This window comes from Papaver somniferum, chromosome 9, assembly GCF_003573695.1.
Source record: "Papaver somniferum cultivar HN1 chromosome 9, ASM357369v1, whole genome shotgun sequence".
Lineage (NCBI taxonomy): Eukaryota > Viridiplantae > Streptophyta > Magnoliopsida > Ranunculales > Papaveraceae > Papaver > Papaver somniferum.
The window spans coordinates 73,545,545-73,565,732 of record NC_039366.1 but is presented as its reverse complement, the minus strand read 5'-3'; the positions used below and the strand labels follow the sequence as shown (position 1 = coordinate 73,565,732).

Below are 20,188 nucleotides of genomic sequence, written 5' to 3'. Positions count from 1 at the left end.
TTGTGACAACTTTTCTATCTTGCCTATCAGAAATACAAATCTCAAGCCAATCTTACGATTGTACTCAATCACGATAGAAACAACAAGATCAGATCACACAACTACAGAGAAAATAGTTGGGTCTGGCTTCACAATCCCAATGAAGTCTTTAAGTCGTTAACCTACAGGGTTTCGTGAAAAACCTAAGGTTAAAGGAGAATCGACTCTAGCTTATACAACTAGTATCACACAGGAGGTGTGGGGATTAGGTTTACCAGTTGCTAGAGTTCTCCTTTGTATAGTCTCCAAATCAGGGTTTGCAATCTTAGTTACCTTGGTAACAAAGAATTCAATATTCACCATTAGATGAAAACCTGATTATATTCAAGCTAATATCTTTCAACCGTTAGATCAAACTTAGCTTGTTATACACAAATGAAATGTAGCTTCATTTAGGTTTGAGCGACCGTACCTAAACTGTACACTTATTTGGTTCAACAATAGTTAACCAATGGTTAGCCATATGACCACTTTCATGTCAACCTTATTCATCTTCATCATAACTAGTTCAAATGACTCAAATGAACTAGTTAGAGAGTTGTTCAATTGCTTAGATCTTATAGAAGTATACAAGACACAATCGAAGCAAAATCGTTTTTGATTCACTCGAATCGATTCATGAACATTATATCCACGGTTTGCAAAGATTGCATTCCTTAATATATAAATGTTTTAGTTCATGAGCAAACCGATTTTAGAAAGTAACCTACCTAAGTATGCATACTGGTACGCGTACTTAAGTAACCGGATTGAGTTTGTTTTTCACTTTCAAACTCCAGCAAAAATTCACGGACGTGAACTTTCCGCCAGTATGCGTACGGGTACACATACTTACCCGGATTTCCAACAACCGCCGGTATGCAAACGGGTACGCATACTTTAGGTTCCCGATTTTGGACTTTTACACGAATGTGAAAACACACCATGTTTATATCCAAAGATGGTTACATATTCTAAACTCTCATTTCAATAATTGAAACTTTCTTAGAGGATGTTATATAGTTGTTATTCACAAACTATTTTTTTCATCAAAGAGATTTTCAAGTTATTGAAATAATCAACATGACTTTCGTCACAAGTAAAGATGAACTTGTCCAAAGAGAAAGCTTACCAACACATGTTTCGAGAAATATATAAGCGAGATAAACTCGGGTCGAAATAGCAAATGTGTATAATCGAAGTCTATATAGCAATACGACTTTTGTCTCAAGATATGAGATAAAATAGATAGACTTTTGACTGATAGATAAGTTCAAGTCTCCACATACCGTTTGTCGATGAAGTTCCACAGGTTCCTTGAGTAGTTCTTCGTCTTTGCATGATGAACGCCGGTGGAGTATAGAGCTCAACCACACTTAATATCCTAGTCCGAGACTTAGCTATAAGTAGACTAGAAATCAAGACTTATAGTTTTGGCAACTAAACTTGACAAACAAGCTTGAGATACCAATGCTTGCGAGTTCGACCGAGCAGTGCTCTAACAATCTCCCCCTTTGTCAATTTTAGTGACAAAACTATCAATACATATGGAATACAAAATAAACAAACTTTGTAGCTTCTCATCCAAATGCTTGATCTCTTTGGTTCTTCAACATTACTCTAAATCTTCGTCACTTCCAAGTACTCCAATGATTCTAAAAATGTTCAGTTCAACATCATCGTTGTTGAAGATCCGTAGCCATAACAATGAAAAAATAATAGATCTCAATCATTGTTATACAGTATCATGGTATTATTACACAACATCAAAGTTCAATTGTACCACAACTCTGACAACAATACTATGGTGATATGTATCACTCTCCCTTAGTCAATACTTCATCTCACATGAAAACCACTCCTCCCCCTTACATAATGATCTGAAAACCATATGTATTTGTAGTGTGAACTACACATTAATTCTCCCCCTTTTTGTCAATAAAATTGGCAAAGGTACGAAAATTAGTGGGATCCTAATGAAATTTCCATAGAGATACTTCATAACCAAAAGAAAAGCACATATCAACTTTTTAGATGCAATCACATGGTTGAAACTAAATGCATTCATCAAGGAGTTTATAAAGATACAAGATAACCCCTATAATATTCCACAGCCGCACTCCCCACAAAGATTTGGCAATTAAGCACAAGTTCAATTAAGAACTCTCCCCCGTAAATGTCATTCCCGAAAAAACAACAAGAGCGACCCTACTTTCACAAGAAAAAAAGTATTTCTTTGGACATTAACAAATCACATAAGAATATGAATTTGTATCCAAAAATCTCAATTAAATTAACCACAAGAGAACCCATGATTAATTTAATTGGAAATGCTCACATAAGAAAACTTACGGAGCCGCATAGTATATTACATAAAAAATGGATCCTGGAAGATCAATACTGCGGAATAAACAAAGATTCATTCTATTCTTCATCACTATTTGCACAATGACATATCATAGACATAATTTGTGTACACCAAAGTTCATCCTATCTTCCATCAATATTTGCATAATGACATAATAGGCTTAACTTATGTTTGTCAAAATTTTATTCAATCTTTTATCAATACTTGCATACTGACATATGAAAGACTTAACTTTTGACCACGTATAGGACAATCAAGGTTCACGTACGCAAACATACATATCCCATAACAAGTTGCAATATATAAAATCATAAAGATTAATACTGCAAAATCATCTTCCAAATAAACTTTAGAATTTAAATAAATAAATCTAAAAACATTGCAAGATGAAAATCATTGGAAATAGCTATGTGTACTCGTAATAATTTCTATTCCAAACCCTAGTTATCCTTCTTAAAACATAAAAATAAATTCTCATAAGAAGTTTCCTAGACATCAAGACAAACTCGTAATGCACATATAAGATGATTTGTCCTTAGAGGGTAGAATCAATCTTTTTCGCACGGATTTACACCAAGAATAGCTACCAAAGGCGTATAAAAATATTTTCTTAACAAAGAAGAACATACAGAGTCATTAATGACCATGCACCATAGTTCACATAAGATGAATGTGAACATTCAAGAATTCCATAGCAGTGCGTACTACTGCCCATTCTTGAAATTCCTTCTTTGTGATCCACCAACAACATTCTTGTAAAAGATACAAACGAGCTTAGAAGAGTGGTACTCCAAGAATCCAAGTGCCCAATTCCAAGAGAAGTGGCACGAAACGGAGCAAAACACTCAAAAACAAGAGACAGGACAAAGACCAATCTTAACTCATCCAAATTAAAGAATTATCATCTCAATTTTGAAGATAATTCAAAAAGGAAGAGAATGCAAAAAGAATGAGGTCATTCCGAGTTAGGACGAAGAAGATACAACCAAAACAGGTTTATCGAATATCGACGTCTACAGGCAAGTATGCATACGGGTTTGCAAATGAATTTCCGTGACCTGGAGCAATATGCAAACGGGTATGCGTACTAAAACCCCTGTATTTTGATTTTAAATGATGGTATGTATACTTGGTATGTGTACCATGAAGTCCAAACATCCCGAACTACTATTTTCAAACCTTAAACACATATCAAGTTAGGTAGAAATGAACGATAGGCAAGGTACATGAATCATTATAAGTACTCTAAGCAAATAAAAACACAAATATTGTTCAAGTTTAAAGACATACTTTTTTTGAAGAATCCGATCGAAGTCTACAACCTTACCGAACATAATTTGTGCGCCCCAATTCTCGTTCTTCCTTCACCGTATACATAAAAGGGCATTCCTTGGTGAGGATGCACTTACAACACACTCAAGTTGTGTTGAGATGAACAATATCTTGCTGACCACAAGTGACTTTTGGATTATCATGAAAGAGATCGCCTTTAGAACCTTTCACATCCAAATCCATTTTTCCAAAGAACTTTTTAAGTTCCAACATCATGGATACTGCCTTTTCCATAGTCATGGAGTTTTCTGGAAGATCATTCCTTTTCACACTCAAAACATCATTGTATTTCTTCGGTATCCACTTCTGAGTGCGTTTAGGAATAGTCGGAACCTTCTTCCCATCACTCTCTTCTAGAATTCTTGGAAGAGAATTGGATTGACTATTCTTTTGCAAGTTAGTCTTTCTCCAATTGGGAGCATCAGATCTTGTCTTCGTCTTTACAAAGTTATCCTTTTGATAATCATTACGATTGTAAAAATGCTTCTTATGACGTTTATAAGAAAATCTAGGTTTATCACAACACTGATTCCTTTGCCAAAAGGTTGGACAGTTACAACCTGTAACATTAAGGGAATTAGCCTTAAAATATGATCTTGGTTTCACAACTTCTTGTGATGCCCAAACAAGAACATCATGAAGTTTCTCATTCCTTTTACGGAAACGACATCTCCTTTCCAGGTGACCTTTATTTCCGCAATAGTGGCGAACATAAGGAATGTTCTTACCTCGATCCGTATGTGCTGACTTTGGAGGTTGATATACATTGCTCTTTCGAAATTTAACTGCCGGTGAAGGTATTTCACTTTTGCCATCAGTGGAAACCTTTTGTTGAGAAGAATCACAAGCCTTAACAAATTTTACCTCTTTGCTAATACTTGGAGCATATATTCCCTTATAGCCCAATCCTCGTGTATCACGATGATTTTTACTTGCTCCTAGCATAGTGGTTAATTTGCTTGAACTAGTATTGAACTTTTTCAAGTTATCTTCCAACATCTTGATTTTATCAAGAGTAGCAGCTAAATCAGCCTCAAGGCGTTTTTCTCGAACGAGACAAGCTCTTTCTCTGTCATCAAAACTTGTTTGCTGGGAGTTAATCCTTGATTCAGATTCTTCAAGTTTCTCTTACAACAAAAAATACTTTTGGTAAAGATTATCACATTCAAGTGACTTTATACGTAGGTTTTCCTCAGAATCCTTGAGGATCGATTCGTTAGAACGATTCGAAACATAAACACATGTGTAACATCTTCTCAATTTCTTTTTCGCACGACAGAAAGGAGTCAGAAGACGTGTGACATGAGAAGTTGTCATCTTCTTATTTTTCAACGAATCCAATAGCTTAACATACTCTGATATTTCCTCATCAACATCTCTATCAATATCGGAGTCACCTTCAACAGAAAGTTCATCCAACTGTTCTTCTAGGCGTGTTTTCCAGTAATCAACAGTTTCTACATCAAGAGAATGTTTATATATTGACTTAGATATGACAGTTCTCTCAGGCGAATCTAAGCTTTGAAAAACATCTGGTAATTTATGAACTGGTACGTTATTAGAGATAGTCTCATCCATAATTATCAGATTTCTTCAAACACAGACTTATGAGGTCTTAAACGTGTGTGCCTGCTTTGATACCAATTTAAAAAGTGGGGGTATAACAACCTCACCCAATTATCCGCTTAGCAATCTGTATGGACTAACTCCAATATACTCTCAAGAGAATCAACTAGATAGTTAGACACAATCTTATAAAAAGTATATCAAAGAGTTATATCTCAATCTCTCAATTCAATCTGCAATCAAACAAATAATAATTTGCGAGCCCGATTGAATATAAGAGAGATTACTTGAACGGTACCAAAAACCAATGTTCAAGGATCAATCAATTTCAATCAACAACCAAAGGTTGGATTTACCAATTGATCGATTCAACGCACAACCTGTGATATTTCAATTATATAACAAAATAAAATGCGGAAAAGAAATAACACAGACATCAAAAGTTTTGTTAACGAGGAAACCGCAAATGCAAAAAAACCCCGGGACCTAGTCCAGATTGAACACCACACTTTATTAAGACGTTAGAGACACTATCCTACTACAAACTAACTTCGGTCTGGACTGTAGTTGAACCCCAATCAATCTCACACTAATTCAAGGTACAGTTGCGCTCATTACGTCTCTGATCTCAGCAGGATACTACACACTTGATTCCCTTAGCTGATCTCACCCACAACTAAGAGTTGCTACAACCCAAAGTCGAAGACTTGATAAACAAATATGTCTCACGCAGAAAAGTCTATAGGAATAGATAAATCTGTCTACCACAAAAATACCTACGAGTTTTTGTTTCGTCTTTTGATAAATCAAGGTAAACATGAACCAATTGATATACCAGACTTATATTCCTGAAGAACAGCCTAGAAATATCAATCACCTCACAATAATCTTAATCGACTAGTGAAACAAGATATTGTGGAATCACAAACGATGAGACGAAGATGTTTGTGACAACTTTTCTATCTTGCCTATCAGAGATACAAATCTCAAGCCAATCTTACGATTGTACTCAATCACGATAGAAACATCAAGATCAGATCACGTAACTACAGAGAAAATAGTTGGGTCTGGCTTCACAATCCCAATGAAGTCTTTAAGTCGTTAACCTACAGGGTTTCGTGAAAAACCTAAGGTTAAAGGAGAATCGACTCTAACTTATACAACTAGTATCACACAAGAGGTGTGGGGATTGCTAGAGTTCTCCTTTGTATAGTCACCAAATCAGGGTTTGCAATCTTAGTCACCTTGGTAACAAAGCATTCAATATTCACCGTTAGATGAAACCCTGATTATATTCAAGCTAATATCTTTCAACCGTTATATCGAACTTAGCTTGTTATACACAAATGAAATGTAGCTTCATTTAGGTTTGAGTGACCGTACCTAAACGTGTACACTTAGTTGGTTCAACAACAGTTAACCAAATGGATAGCCAAATGAGCACTTTCATGTCAACCTTATTCATCTTCATCATAACTAGTTCAAATGACTCAAATGAACTAGTTAGAGAGTTGTTCAATTGCTTAGATCTTATAGAAGTATACAAGACACAATCGAAGCAAAATCGTTTTTGATTCACTCGAATCGATTCATGAACATTATAGCCACGGTCTGCAAAGATTGCATTCCTTAATATATAAATGTTTTAGTTCATGAGCAAACCGATTTTAGAAAGTAACCTACCTAAGTATGCATACGGGTACACGTACTTAAGTAACCGGATTGAGTTTGTTTTTCACTTTCAAACTCCAACAGAAATTCACGGACGTGAACTTTCCGCCAGTATGCTAAGGGTACGCATACTTACCCGGATTTCCAACAACCGCCAGTACGCGTACGGGTATGCATACTTTGGGTTCCCGGTTTTGTACCTTTTCACAAATATGAAAACACACCATGTTTATATCCAAATATGGTTACATATTCTAAACTCTCGTTTCAATCATTGAAACTTTCTTAGAGTATGTTATATAGTTGTTATCCACAAACTATTTTTTCATCAAAGCGATTTTCAAGTTATTAAAATAATCAACATGACTTTCGTCACGAGTAAAGATGAACTTGGCCAAAGAGAAAGCTGACCAACACATATTTCGAGAAATAGATAAGCGAGATAAACTCGGTTCGAAATAGCAAATGTTTATAATCAAAGTCTATATAGCAATACGACTTTTGTCTCAAGATATGAGATAAATTAGATAGACTTTTGAGTGATAGATAAGTTCAAGTCTCCATAAACCTTTTTGTCGATGAAGTTAGCTTCCACTATGAACATAACGTCTCAGTCCCTCTATTATTCAGTTAAATGGAATCTACTCGATAAGTTAAAGCATAACTTGCAATGAAAAACCAAGATGCATCTGGCAAGCTTTAAGGGGATCATTCTAAAGCAAGAAACATTCCAAAAAAGAGGAGTATACATACGAGGATCATTGACATTGTTTCACTATGCCATTCCAAATAAGAATATACTTGTTAAGAATTCTTAAAATATTACTTCTCTGCAATAATCTTCTCCTTCTTGGATTGTTGTTTCCATTATTATTTGGAGGATTCTCCAACTGACCTGCAATAATTATAAAATTGTGCAGTAAGAATTACCGAGAGTTATTGTAGAAACACATATTCGTAGATATTAAGAATTACTAAATGAAATCCACTAATACCATCTCCACTTGCACAATGTTTTTTAAAGCATGTAATGTAACAATTATTTGTATCCAGTTAAACTAAAATATACAGTTGAAGTATCCAAATCACTTATGGTTTGGTCAACACGTAATAATTTTAACAAAGTTGGTTTGCTTCAGTGGCTTGTATATACCAATTATAGCTGAGACATCTATTTGCATATAAAAACGTATTTAGTTTGAAGTTTACTAAAAACACACCTTGATGCATATTATCTTGGTGACTCTCATAATGTCTCACTCCCATCGTCTTCTAGTTCATTGATTTGCTAATCAAACTCGAGCATATCTTCAAATGTTGTATGTAGGGGAGCTCTAATTTTTGCAATAAAGTTCTATTAACCAACAGTGTTTGGACCATTTTATAAAGAGTCATTATTCTACAACAATGAAAGGGGTTGAATTCATACTTAAAACATACCTCTAAGTTATGGTCCTAATTTCACAAATCCAGCAGCAATGTTCATCGATATTGTCGAGTTGCGACCAATTATCCTCTCCACTTCTTCTTGAACGACTTTGAGATGTATCCATACCTGTTGTTGTTCTGGATTCACCATAAAACACACAACAACATACCAAATCAACCCAAATCAATCTTAATTATCTATCGAAATTGTAATATATCAAAATAGTAATCAGTTTTGTATATAAGTAACAAAATTTGTTGTCGCAAACAAAGTGGCAAATTTGAATTTAAAAATTTGGGAAATTTGGATTCAGATTAACATATTCTGTTCAACTAAATTGTGGATAAATAAAATACATATGCTACACTAGATGTTGATATTGTTATTGAATAACAAACCCTCCAAAATCATTGATAAACACAAAAATTTACTAATTTTTTGACACCTAAAATTATAAAATTTATTATAAAAATTTGAATTTCAGATTGCACAAATCAAACGAAAACTTGCATACCTAATTGTAGAAGAGAAGAACTCATTTCGTTCTTTGATATTTTGAAATTGCTTGCAACTTAGCTGTGAGAATGAATTTTAGCTGTGTAGAAGGGGGAGAGAGAGTTGAAGAAGAAGAACAACAACAGTCGAAGAGGAAAGGTAAGTGTTTCTATCTATGTGGAGGGGGTAATTTTGTAATTCCCGATTTGGTTGAATCCAACGGCTGTAAACTGGAGTTTGAGATAATCCAACGGAGGCTGCTTTTAAAACGTGCGTACCAAAAGTACGTTCACCAGCGACAAATACATCGACAAAAAAACGTGCATACACCAAAATTGGTTAGCATTTTTTTTTTGATAGGTTAGTACAGTGATTAGGAATTACAAAGTTCACGCTTTGAACTCTTACCTCCTTCATGGGAGAGGAGCCTGAAAACCACCATGCCACTTGATGATCCTGAGCATTTTTTGATTTGGCTTGCCCCATATAGGAGAAGATTGGGCAAGCCAAATCAAAAGTTCGTGGGCATGAAAAGAATTAGTGAGCGTGGAATTAGAGTTGTCTTGTTCTTTACATAATCTATAGGCGAAAAAGCCCTTCTTAAGTTGAGGGTGGAAATAGAGTTTTCTTGTTCTTTACATAATCTATAGACGAAAAATCCCTTTATTAACTACTTAAATTACCAAAAAAAAAACTACTTATATTACCTTGTTCCAAGTTCCAACCCAAACAACTCCTTCACTCCTAAACTTAAATCTCTCTCACACCCCCCACGAAGAAGACTTGGATCCTCAGTTGAAGCTCAAATGGTATAATTAAACCCTAATTTCCCGTTTCTCACTGATCACTCCACAAATCGTCATTACTTGTTTATAAATTTCAAGATCTATACTTCACTTTTATTTAACTTAGTTTTTTTTTCCTTCTGGTGTCTGCAGATTTAAATTTAAACCTTAACTAAAGATGTTTCTTACAAGGTGAGAAAGAAACACTGTTCTTTTCAAATCAATGGGTTCTATGAAATTTGGAGTTTTGCTTCTTCATAGATTTTGATTGAATTTGGGGTTTCTCGTGTTGTGTGTTGCAGGACTGAATATGATAGAGGTGTGAATACTTTCTCACCTGAAGGTAGATTGTTTCAGGTTGAGTATGCTATTGAAGCTATTAAGGTAAATAACAAACTAAAAAGACCCAATCTATTTTTAGTTTTTTTAGTTTGTACTGAAAAATAATGAAATCCCTAATTCATGTGTTTTTTTCAGCTTGGATCAACTGCGATAGGCTTGAAAACTAAAGAAGGTGTAGTGCTTGCTGTTGAGAAGCGTATCACTTCCCCATTGCTGGTTCGTTCTTTATTTTGATTTCTTTGCATTTGTTCAATAATTACCCACAAATTTAACTTGGGATAATTGGTGAAACTGATAACCGCTTTTAGAACTACTCCTAGTTTATGATATAACGTTTAAGTAGTTATGTTTGTGTGAAACTAATTAGAACTTGTAAGTAGATATCCAACACCTCTGTTGGAGATTTTAAGTTTGTGCCAGTATTTAGAAGGGATTATCTGCTGAAGTTTTTATAGATTTTGTAATATGAACTGAGAGTTGTGGAGCTGTAAGACATTCAGTTTTTAAAGCCGGACCATTGGATACATGACACTAGATATATGATATTGGGTAGTTTAGTGAATGGTTCTAATTTTTAGGTTGACACATATCCAGGTTTTCTATCTTGGTACCTTTAACAAATAGTTGGCTCAGCCATAGATTTTATTCCTGTATCCTGTGAGATTACCAAGCTGGCTTAGATGGATGATGGTCATGGCATTATCTTAAGACTTCAGAGTTTAGTGTTGAAAGCTATAAGAATGCTGCTAGTCCTATGGAATTGCAACATCTTTATCCTCCTTTTCTGTTTCAGGAGCCAAGTAGTGTAGAGAAAATTATGGAAATCGATGAGCATATAGGTTGTGCAATGAGTGGACTAATTGCTGATGCTCGTACACTTGTTGAACATGCACGAGTTGAAACTCAGGTACTGTCTTTATTCACTCTTACCTTTCCTTTGTAGTACGCATCTGTGTCACCAAATTGCTGATTTAGTGATTATTTACTGTTTTATCAGAATCACAAGTTCTCATATGGGGAGCCTATGACTGTTGAATCCACAACACAAGCTTTATGTGATCTTGCCCTACGATTTGGTGAAGGCGAAGAAGAGTCCATGGTCAGTTATTGTTTTTCCTTTCTTTACATAATTCCTTAACATGCAAATACGTGTCTTTGTTGCTTCTATGAGTATGACTAGAAAATGTCGCTCATAAATTATTTCTAACAGTGAATGAGTTTTGATATGGCTATTGTGGTTCTCAACAGTCTCGGCCTTTTGGTGTATCACTTCTCATTGCTGGTCATGACGAAAATGGGCCAAGCCTGTAAGTTTTTGGTGTATATTTCAAATATTGTTTTTGTAATACTTCTGCCAGGTCGATTAGGATGGCCTACCAAAATTTTCTTTTGCTTTAGCCGGTTTAGCTCATCTCAGATCAGTGTTTTTAAGCAACTTATAAAAGGAAAGGCTATGTTTGCAGATACTACACAGACCCGTCTGGCACATTTTGGCAGTGTAATGCAAAAGCAATAGGATCAGGTTCTGAGGGAGCAGACAGCTCTTTGCAGGAGCAGTTCAACAAGGTATTCAAAAAAAAATATTCCAACACAGCATTGAAAGTGTAATCCTCTGTTATGTGTTGTTCACTTCTAGTTAGTTAGAGAGAGATGCTCTGACCATTATTGCTTCGTTGCAGGAGATGAGACTCCAAGAAGCCGAAACAGTTGCTCTTTCGATCTTGAAGCAAGTGATGGAAGAGAAGGTGAGGTTTCTGCATATAAAACAGTAGCATATTTTTTCCCCAGGCACGATGAACTGAGCTGTCTTGTGCTATGTTCTGTTTTTGTTATGTTACAGGTGACTCCCAACAATGTTGACATTGCAAAGGTTGCTCCAAAGTACCATTTGTATTCTCCTTCTGAGGTGGAGGCTGTCATCGCTCGTTTATAGAAAGAAAACCCTTAATCATTCTCTTCGGCAAGGTTTTCCTGTCTTTACTTCCCACCGCCTTCAAGGGATGACTTCGTTAGGAGATAAACTTTGGTATTCTTTTAAATTACTTTGGTATTCTTGATCATGAGTGTCAGATTTTACAATCACTTGGTTGACATGAAAACATTGGAAGTTAAGATTCCCAAATGAAAAGTTATGATGCTTATGATGGTTGTTCTTGGTGTTTGCTGTCTGCGTTTGTTTTTTTACCTTTTCCGTGTGACAGAATGCCATGGAGTGTTACCAAGAGCAGCCCCCTTGATTGACTGCAAAATATCAATAATGAGAAAGTGGCATAAGTATATTGAACAGACACGTTACTAATGCTCAGTGAGTAATCTCAGCTGCTAAGCAGGCTTATATGTATACGGAAGAGAAGATATCTGATGGTCGGTAAGGATGAGAAGACATGGGATTTCTGCATCTATTGATGTACACCTGGGGTGTGTCTTCCTGCTAGTGGTAGAGCAAAAAATTAGTGATCAAGCTTCAAAACAACCCTCTGTCTATACGGCCTAGACGGAGGGTTGTATCTTCCTTCCAGCGGGTTCTTAATGGCAACAATAACTCTAGCTACCATCATAAGCTTCTCACATGGTTTCCCAAGGTTATAATGCATATACCTGACAGTAGACGGCTACAAAAATCCCCAGCTTCAATCCCTAGTAAGGGTCCATTGGTTTTGTTCAGGACCATAATATAAGGCCGATTGACATAATTGTCTTGAGATTAATACCAATGGGAACCCAGAGCATCAAAAATTCATAAGATTCAATGAGGCTGTTCAATAAGAATATAAGATTCGGTAGGATTTATCAAACACTTCTCCAGAAGGAGAAGCACTTCTACTTCGTATTCAAACACCCTCCAACTTGATCGAATTGAAGGAATGTGTCCATAGTGGAGCTGAGATCCAACTGTGGGCACTCCTTTTAAACCAAAGAGATTGAAAAAGAAATATGTGAACCATGAACGTCAGGAGGTAGACAGAACACAAAATTACAAGGATTGGATAGTCCTATACAATGTTTGACAAGGGTTACCCTCAAGGCACAAAAACTCCTTACAAGTAATCTATAGAAGGCTCTTCTATGGAGAAACACTTGACTAGTTTTAGGTTGAACGAAGCTGAAGCTTGGACAATGTATTTTTTTACTATACCTTGTAATGTCGATAGTAATGTATCAAGTTTGCTTGTATACATGCTGAACCACACAGAACTGCTTTAGTTTTCACTTCTTTGGCATATGTATAAGTCGCTGAACACCTTCCTTGACAAATCGTTTGAATGCCTTCGAACGGTGCCGCCTGTGATCAATTTCAAACTAATTACTTCTGACTTACCCATTCTTCGTCTATGCACGCTTTACCAGTAATCTTTACAAGAACAAAACCCGTCTTTGAAATGGTGAAGACATTTGGGGTCATTCAGATAAATTTCACATCCATATCTCAAAGAGATAAACTTGGCTGTCTTATGGCAATCACTACAAACTCTAAGGTTCTTGACGATCCGTATACTTCGAGCTGCATTAGAAGAACTGATGAGGGCAAAACCAATTGCTAATTTCTCGCTGTGAATTCCAGCAATCTTTTCTGTATCTTCCTCCTGGATGTTAAGGTGGGTATGCTCGTGAGAATCAGGCATAGATAGCCTAACTTCTTCTTTAATCTTATCCAGACAAGCATATAGCACATCTGCATCTGGCATCGATTTATCGTCTGTGACAAAAGTTTGTACCTTGTTGTTAACATTGATCCAGCTATATCCGAGAGTGTTTAATGCCTCACTTCTTCTCTCAAGCGTTCTCATCATTGAAGCATCTTCGCAGCTGCCACTTAATTCATATAACTGTAACAATAGCTTGTGAGTTATGGTATTTCTCTGTTCCAATTTGACTAAATTTTCTGCTGCTCGGATCGCCAACCCGACATTTCCATGAACCCTCGAGGCCTTTAGCAAAGAAGACCAAATGGAAGGGTGAGATTCTATTGCCATATCCTCAATGAACTCAGTCACTTCCCCAAGCCTACCTGATCGACCAAACAACTCCACCATGGCGTTATAATGTTCTAAACCAGGTGAAATCTGATAATCTTTCGTCATACTGGAGAAGATTTGCTTTCCTTCATCCACCATTCCCAAGACACTGTAAGCCAAAATAATATATGAAAAGGTTCCCTTATTAGGTTTGATACCTTCTGCTCTCATCATGTGAAATAGATCTATCGCGATATGATGATGACCGTGTAAAATGTAACCAGCAATTAGGGTGTTCCAAGAAATAGTATCTCTCGAAAACATATCATCAAATATGGCTCTTGAAGAGATCATGTCCCCAGACTTGGCATAGGTGTCTATAAGAGAGTTTGCCACTGGTAGCTCAGTGTCTAAACTTTCACGAACAGCACAACCATGGACCTCCTTTAACTTTCTCGTTGAAAGCAGATCTGCACATGCCGGTAAAATGCTCAACATGGTAATGGAATTGGGTCTTGCACGAAAAGCTTGCATCTGACGAAATATCCGTAAGGCCTTATCTTTTTGCCCATGGTGGAGTGAACCCGAAATTAGTGAATTCCATGATGCTGTATTCCGCTTGATAATCCCTTCAGTTTCCATCGTCCGGAAGAGATCCATGGCTTGATCTTCATCTCCATTTAGTATATGGCCCGAGATCATCAAATTCCATGTTACTACATTTGGCTTAACACCTGAAACCCGCATCCTAGTGAAGAGATCATAAGCTTGGCCGCAATATCCAGCTTGGGCATACCCTCCAATCATGGAATTCCATGTAAAAACATCTCTCTCCACCATCATATCAAAAATACGCCGAGCATCTTCAAGTTTCCCACACTTGGAGTACATATCGATTAGAGAATTCTTCATTAGTACATCAGCCAGGGAACCTATCTTAACCTCAACCGAATGAAGCTCCTTGCCCTTCTTCAAAGATTTCAATGAAGCACAAGCAGAGACTGCACTTGCAACAGTAACTCCATTCGGTTCAACCCCAGAGACCAACATTTCTCTGAAAAGTTCTAAAGCTTGGTTTGTTCTATTATTCTGAGCAAAACCCGAAATCATAGACGTCCAAGTAAAGACATCAGGAGAAAGCCCATTTTCATTCATTTTCTCCATCAGTTCCATCGCTTGATCACATTTCCCAGATTGATTATAACTAGCAATCAATATATTCCAAGATACTAAACCCGGTACAATACCTTCCGCACTCATTCTCTCAAACAACCCCAATGCTTCTTCATTCATCCCGTTCTGACAATACCCCGAAATAATCGAATTCCACGTAATCAAATCCTTGTCATCCATATTCTCAAGAAACCGTCTAGCCGACACCAACTTCCCACATTTTGTATACATAGTTAATATAGAATTATTTACATGAACACACAAATCCATCCCAGTCCTAACAACCAATGAATGTATCAATCTACCAGTCTCAACGTCACCCAAATTCGCACACGCTTGTAAAATCTTCGGCAACATATATTCATCTGGAAAACAACTTCCTTCATCCATCATCAAAAAGAAAAGAGCGATTATCTCCCTCCATCTTTGCTCTCTGGTGTACCCACCAATCATGGCAGACCAAGCAAACAAATTCTTTCTCTCACACATTTCATCAAACACATGTCTAGCATCATTTAAACTACCGCATTTCGCATACATACTGATAAGTTTAGTCTCAACAAATGGGTTTACTTCAGCAATCAAATTATGAACTTTACGACCAAATTCAATGGAATCAGTATCAATACAAGATTGTAATAAAGAAATGTAAGTATTGGGTCTTACCTTAAACCCATTTTTTGTTATAGAGTCTAACGCCGTTACAGCTTCTCTTAGCTTCCCATTTCTGCATAGATTGTTTATGTCTAGTTCTGTGATTTTCTGGGTTGTTCCTGAACCAAATTTAATGGTTCTTTTTGGTATAATGGGTTTAACTGAATTTGAAGTGGGTAGTTGTTGCTTCAAGAATTCTATTAGGTGAGGTTTTGATTGACAGGAAATGATTGAATTTTCCATATTTTGAGACTTTCTTTCCTTCTTTCTGTGTTATCAGTCTTGAGGTAATATAAGATGTTATCCGTAGGAAGATGATGGGCTCCTAAAGGGAACAAAGATGAGAGGAGTGTTTGGCAAATGCTTAAAAATTAGTTACATCCAAGTTTAGCTTTTACTGTCTAGCCAAAAAAAATAAATCCTACTGTCTTTTGTTTGGCACATCTAGGGCTGCACATGGTACGGGACGGTAAGGTTCTTTGCCTAGCTCAGTAACTGTACCTCCCTATGGTCGGTATCTGTGCCTGTGTACCTGTCTGTACCTATACTTATGAAATACGGGACGGGACCAGTACCTGTTTAACTCGGTACGGAACGGGACGGGACGGTACCGGTTCTTTATCCATATGAAAAATTATAAAAAAGAAAGTAAAGCGAAAAATCTTATAAGTTCTAATTTCAAATGAATTTATGAACCACACCAAAAATTCCAAGAAATCAACAAAAACTAAATAAAAATGAACAAAAACTAATTAGTTTTCAAAAACCCTAACTATTATTAGACGTTATTACTTGTTGCTTGGTACTACAGGACGGGAATAACCTAGAACCGTTATTTGTACCTACTCTAGGTTCGGTCCGATTTTTGGTACTTGTACCTGTCCCATCTAACCTCGGTTCCGGTACGATTCCTTCGATTCCGGTACGGTTCCACGGGACGAGACGGTTCTTGTGCAGCCCTAGGCACATCCTATGTAGCAAGCGATATTCTCACCAGACAGTATCTTTTTGAATCCTATTATTGGGGATTTAAATGGCTGAGTTTTCTGGGCTTCATAGGGTCATGCAATAGTAATTCATAGGACCCCTTATCTTAATTTTTTTTTGTAATGCCTAATCTACCCTCAATTGATCAGTATTAGTGAATGGATTAAACTAATCAAATCATTAATCTTTTGCAAATCAAAACTTGATTTTCTTGGATTTTGAAGAAGGAAAAATGGTGATTTAGGTGAATTTTTTTTGAAAAACTTTGAAGAAAAATGATGAAACCCTCATCACAATACTCAAGGAAACCTTATAATCAACTCCCAATAGCAATTTTATCGATTCAAATCCGTTAAAAATCAGAACAAAATCTGAGTTTTTTACGTGTTACGGCTAGGAAAATGTGTTGAACCAGCTGTAAATAGATAACCACAGTTGGAAAATGAGGAACTCCCAGCCGTATAACGGATGGGAAGTGAAGAACTTCCGACCATTATATTTCCCAGAATCACCTGAGTCTATGTTACAGTTGGGTTACAGACATGATACCTAGCCGTAATCAGGAGTCCGTTGTTTTTTTTCGTTATCAGAGTAATATACGTCTAGGTACTTCCCAACTGTAAAACTATACGTATGGTTTTGTTAACCGCTTTCCGATTACGGCTAGGAAATTGATAGGTCGACCAACCCGTAACACAAAAAACCTATAGATGGTGTGGTCAAAACGACTAGAATATCCTAACCGTAAACATACATTTACGGCTAGGATTTCCTAGTTTCCCAACCGTGTACCTGATTTACGGCCAAGAATTTAACATTTCTCAGCCGAAATGAGCTCTACCCTATATGAAATTGAGTATATAATTGAACTCTTTTTAGATTGAATATATACTTGTACTCTACTCATTTTATGACCATAGAATTAATTTCACTTTATACTCAGTCTTAAACTGAGTATGAACTTATACTCTTTTTGGAATCGAGTATAAAATCATACTAAATCGATTATAAAGTTATACTCATTTTGAAATCGGGTATTAAATTCTAAAATCGAGATCACATTCCAAGATCGAGTATAAAATTAAAATGCAAATATTTTCATTTCAGAAATTTTTGTCAACTTACGGTTAGGAAATTCTAACCGTAAAAGACATCCACGACTGGGAATTTTAATTTTTCCGATCGTATTTCTGATTTACGGTTAAGAAATCCCAACCGAAAACCAACCTCTATTTTCTTTTTCTCTTTTTGTGATTATCAGAATCGCTTACGGTTAGGAAATCCTAACCATAAACAACATTTTACGGCCGTGAGTTTTAATTGTCCAAACCGTAAACCAAATTATGGCTAGTAAATACTATTTTCTAAGACGTAAAGTACGATTTACGGTTGGGAAATTAAGAACTTTCAACCGTAAACGGTTTCAGAAATTTATTATTTTAACTCTAATTTAATCGAATCGAAGCTTTTTGGCAATCAAAAGTAAAGATAAATGGTGGGTTTTCTTAGTTTTTTGTTTTTATGACATCGTGATGTGATGGAGATGAAGAAAAGATGAAGAAGAATAATAGATTTAAGGTTTTTTATGATTATCATCTTCATCACAATGATATTATGATCATCATGATATATGATTAAGAAGATGAGAAGAAGGAGAAGATAATTGATTAAAAAAGTTAGATTTTGATTTATTTAAGGGTAAGGGTATTTTTGAAATTTTACATAAATTAAGTCTCCTTCTATCACATTTTGGTTGCAATTAGTATTTTAAGCCCCCAAAGACCCAACCCCCTACAACCCCAATAATATGATTCATCTTTTTTATCAGCAAAAAATACTCCCAGCAGTGTGCCACTATCACTTTTTTGGAGAAACACAGGTAGTATATATAGAGGCTTAGAGCAACTGCAGTGGTGCGAGTATAACCAAAGACCAAAGAGGGAAAAAAAGATCAAATTTTGGGTTTAGTATGGTGTGTGACGCTACGGTGGAAAGACTAAATTTGGTCAGACGTACATTATACGTTCGCCTGGTGTGGGGCGTAGACTATACCAACGCCTGATTGGGTAGATTCTAAAAAAAAAAAAAAATGAAAGAAGTGGGGCGGAGGTATAAAGCCCGCCCCACTAAAATGGTTTTGAAAACAAAGAATGGGGCGGGGGTATAATGCCCGCCCCATACAAAAATTAAAAAAAAAAAAAAATGGGGCGTAGACTTTACGTACGCCCCATGTGGAGCGTAGACTATACCAACGCCTGATGTGGGACGTGGAATATACGTCCGCCTGATGTGGGACGTGCACTATATGTCCGCCTGGTGGTGGGGCGTGAAGTATACCAACGCTCGACTATATTTGGGTTTAGTCTTGGTCCCAGACCAAATATACTCTGGGTTTTAGTCGTTGATCAAAATTTGATCGATAGTACGTTCCACTACGTCTGTTCAAAAGACCAAATATTTGGGTTTACTCTCCCACTGTGGACGCTCTTACCAAAGGTAAATAAGAAGAGCTCGGAGAGCTTACAACCCAACAAAGAGAGGTCTATAAGTCCGTTACAAACCTCAAACACCCCAATTAAATTATCCGCGATAATAATAATCACTAACTAGCTAAAATAGTACTCTCTCTGTTTCAAAAAAAATAGATGCTATCACTTTTTCGATTTGGCCTATTTTTAGGTTAAAATGAAAAAGTGATAATATCTTTTTTTTTTCTTTTTAAACGGAGGTAGCATAATTTTTACGCGCCAAATGGTTGGCGCACGAAACTTGCTTTAGCTTTGCATTCAACCATCTCCATAAACCACAACTTGAATTAAGGGTATGTGTGACACTTTTTCAAGTTGAAACTTGTATGCATTTTAATCTGTTGAAGGACTGCGCAAATTTCAGTTGTACCATCCTCAAAACCCAAAAATGATGTTGTTCCTCTAATTCCACTGGACCATCAAATTGAAGCAAGAATAATATGCCAAAGAACCTTCTCCACTGGGTGAAATACGAGTTCTCCAGCGGTCCGACCTTTTTAAATGGTATCAAATACAATTAGGCACTACACAAAAAAAAAAAAAAAAAAAAAAAAAAAAACACTGCATTTTTAAAGTTTTTCCATATCTTAGTAGAGAAAGAGAATGAAATATGAGATGCTCGGATAACTTTACAGCAAAATAAATTACCACTCACAATTAACATGCGTTTTATATATAAGGAATGAATAAAAAATAGTATCTTGCGAAAGATTAAACAAAAAAATGAATCAATTTTATGAGTCCAAAATCTTGACCAGATACTAATTAAGGTTAAAACTAGGGCTCATATGTTCATTATTTAAATTATAACACGAACTAAAAAAATGACCGAGTTATCAAATGCCAAAATTGATAACATCAGGACTCTTGCCCAGATTAACACC

General features: G+C 36.2%; 2 protein-coding genes across 2 annotated transcripts; one reads left to right on the top strand and one right to left on the bottom strand.

The window, feature by feature from the left end:
* Window positions 1-9,569: 9,569 nt before the first annotated feature.
* On the top strand, window positions 9,570-12,160 carry LOC113308749 (proteasome subunit alpha type-5). Its single transcript, XM_026557213.1, has 10 exons — window positions 9,570-9,688; window positions 9,818-9,856; window positions 9,967-10,048; window positions 10,142-10,222; window positions 10,800-10,913; window positions 11,004-11,105; window positions 11,255-11,313; window positions 11,470-11,572; window positions 11,686-11,751; window positions 11,847-12,160. The coding sequence occupies exons 2-10, from the start codon at window positions 9,843-9,845 to the stop codon at window positions 11,937-11,939; spliced, it is 714 nt and encodes a 237-aa protein (XP_026412998.1). The 5' UTR covers window positions 9,570-9,688; window positions 9,818-9,842; the 3' UTR covers window positions 11,940-12,160.
* A 713-nt stretch (window positions 12,161-12,873) lies between these two features.
* LOC113308748 (pentatricopeptide repeat-containing protein At1g19720-like) lies at window positions 12,874-16,082 on the bottom strand. The gene has a single exon (XM_026557212.1). The coding sequence runs from the start codon at window positions 16,030-16,032 to the stop codon at window positions 13,348-13,350; it is 2,685 nt and encodes an 894-aa protein (XP_026412997.1). The 5' UTR covers window positions 16,033-16,082; the 3' UTR covers window positions 12,874-13,347.
* Window positions 16,083-20,188: the final 4,106 nt, after the last annotated feature.

Bases quoted from the DNA above. Each gene is read 5' to 3' on its own strand.
- LOC113308749 (XM_026557213.1), top strand. The intron at 10,914-11,003 runs GTACTGTCTTTA...CTGTTTTATCAG, and splicing joins ATGCACGAGTTGAAACTCAG to AATCACAAGTTCTCATATGG. The intron at 11,752-11,846 runs GTGAGGTTTCTG...GTTATGTTACAG, and splicing joins AGCAAGTGATGGAAGAGAAG to GTGACTCCCAACAATGTTGA.
- LOC113308748 (XM_026557212.1), bottom strand. From the start codon at position 16,032: ATGGAAAATTCAATCATTTCCTGTCAATCAAAACCTCACCTAATAGAA.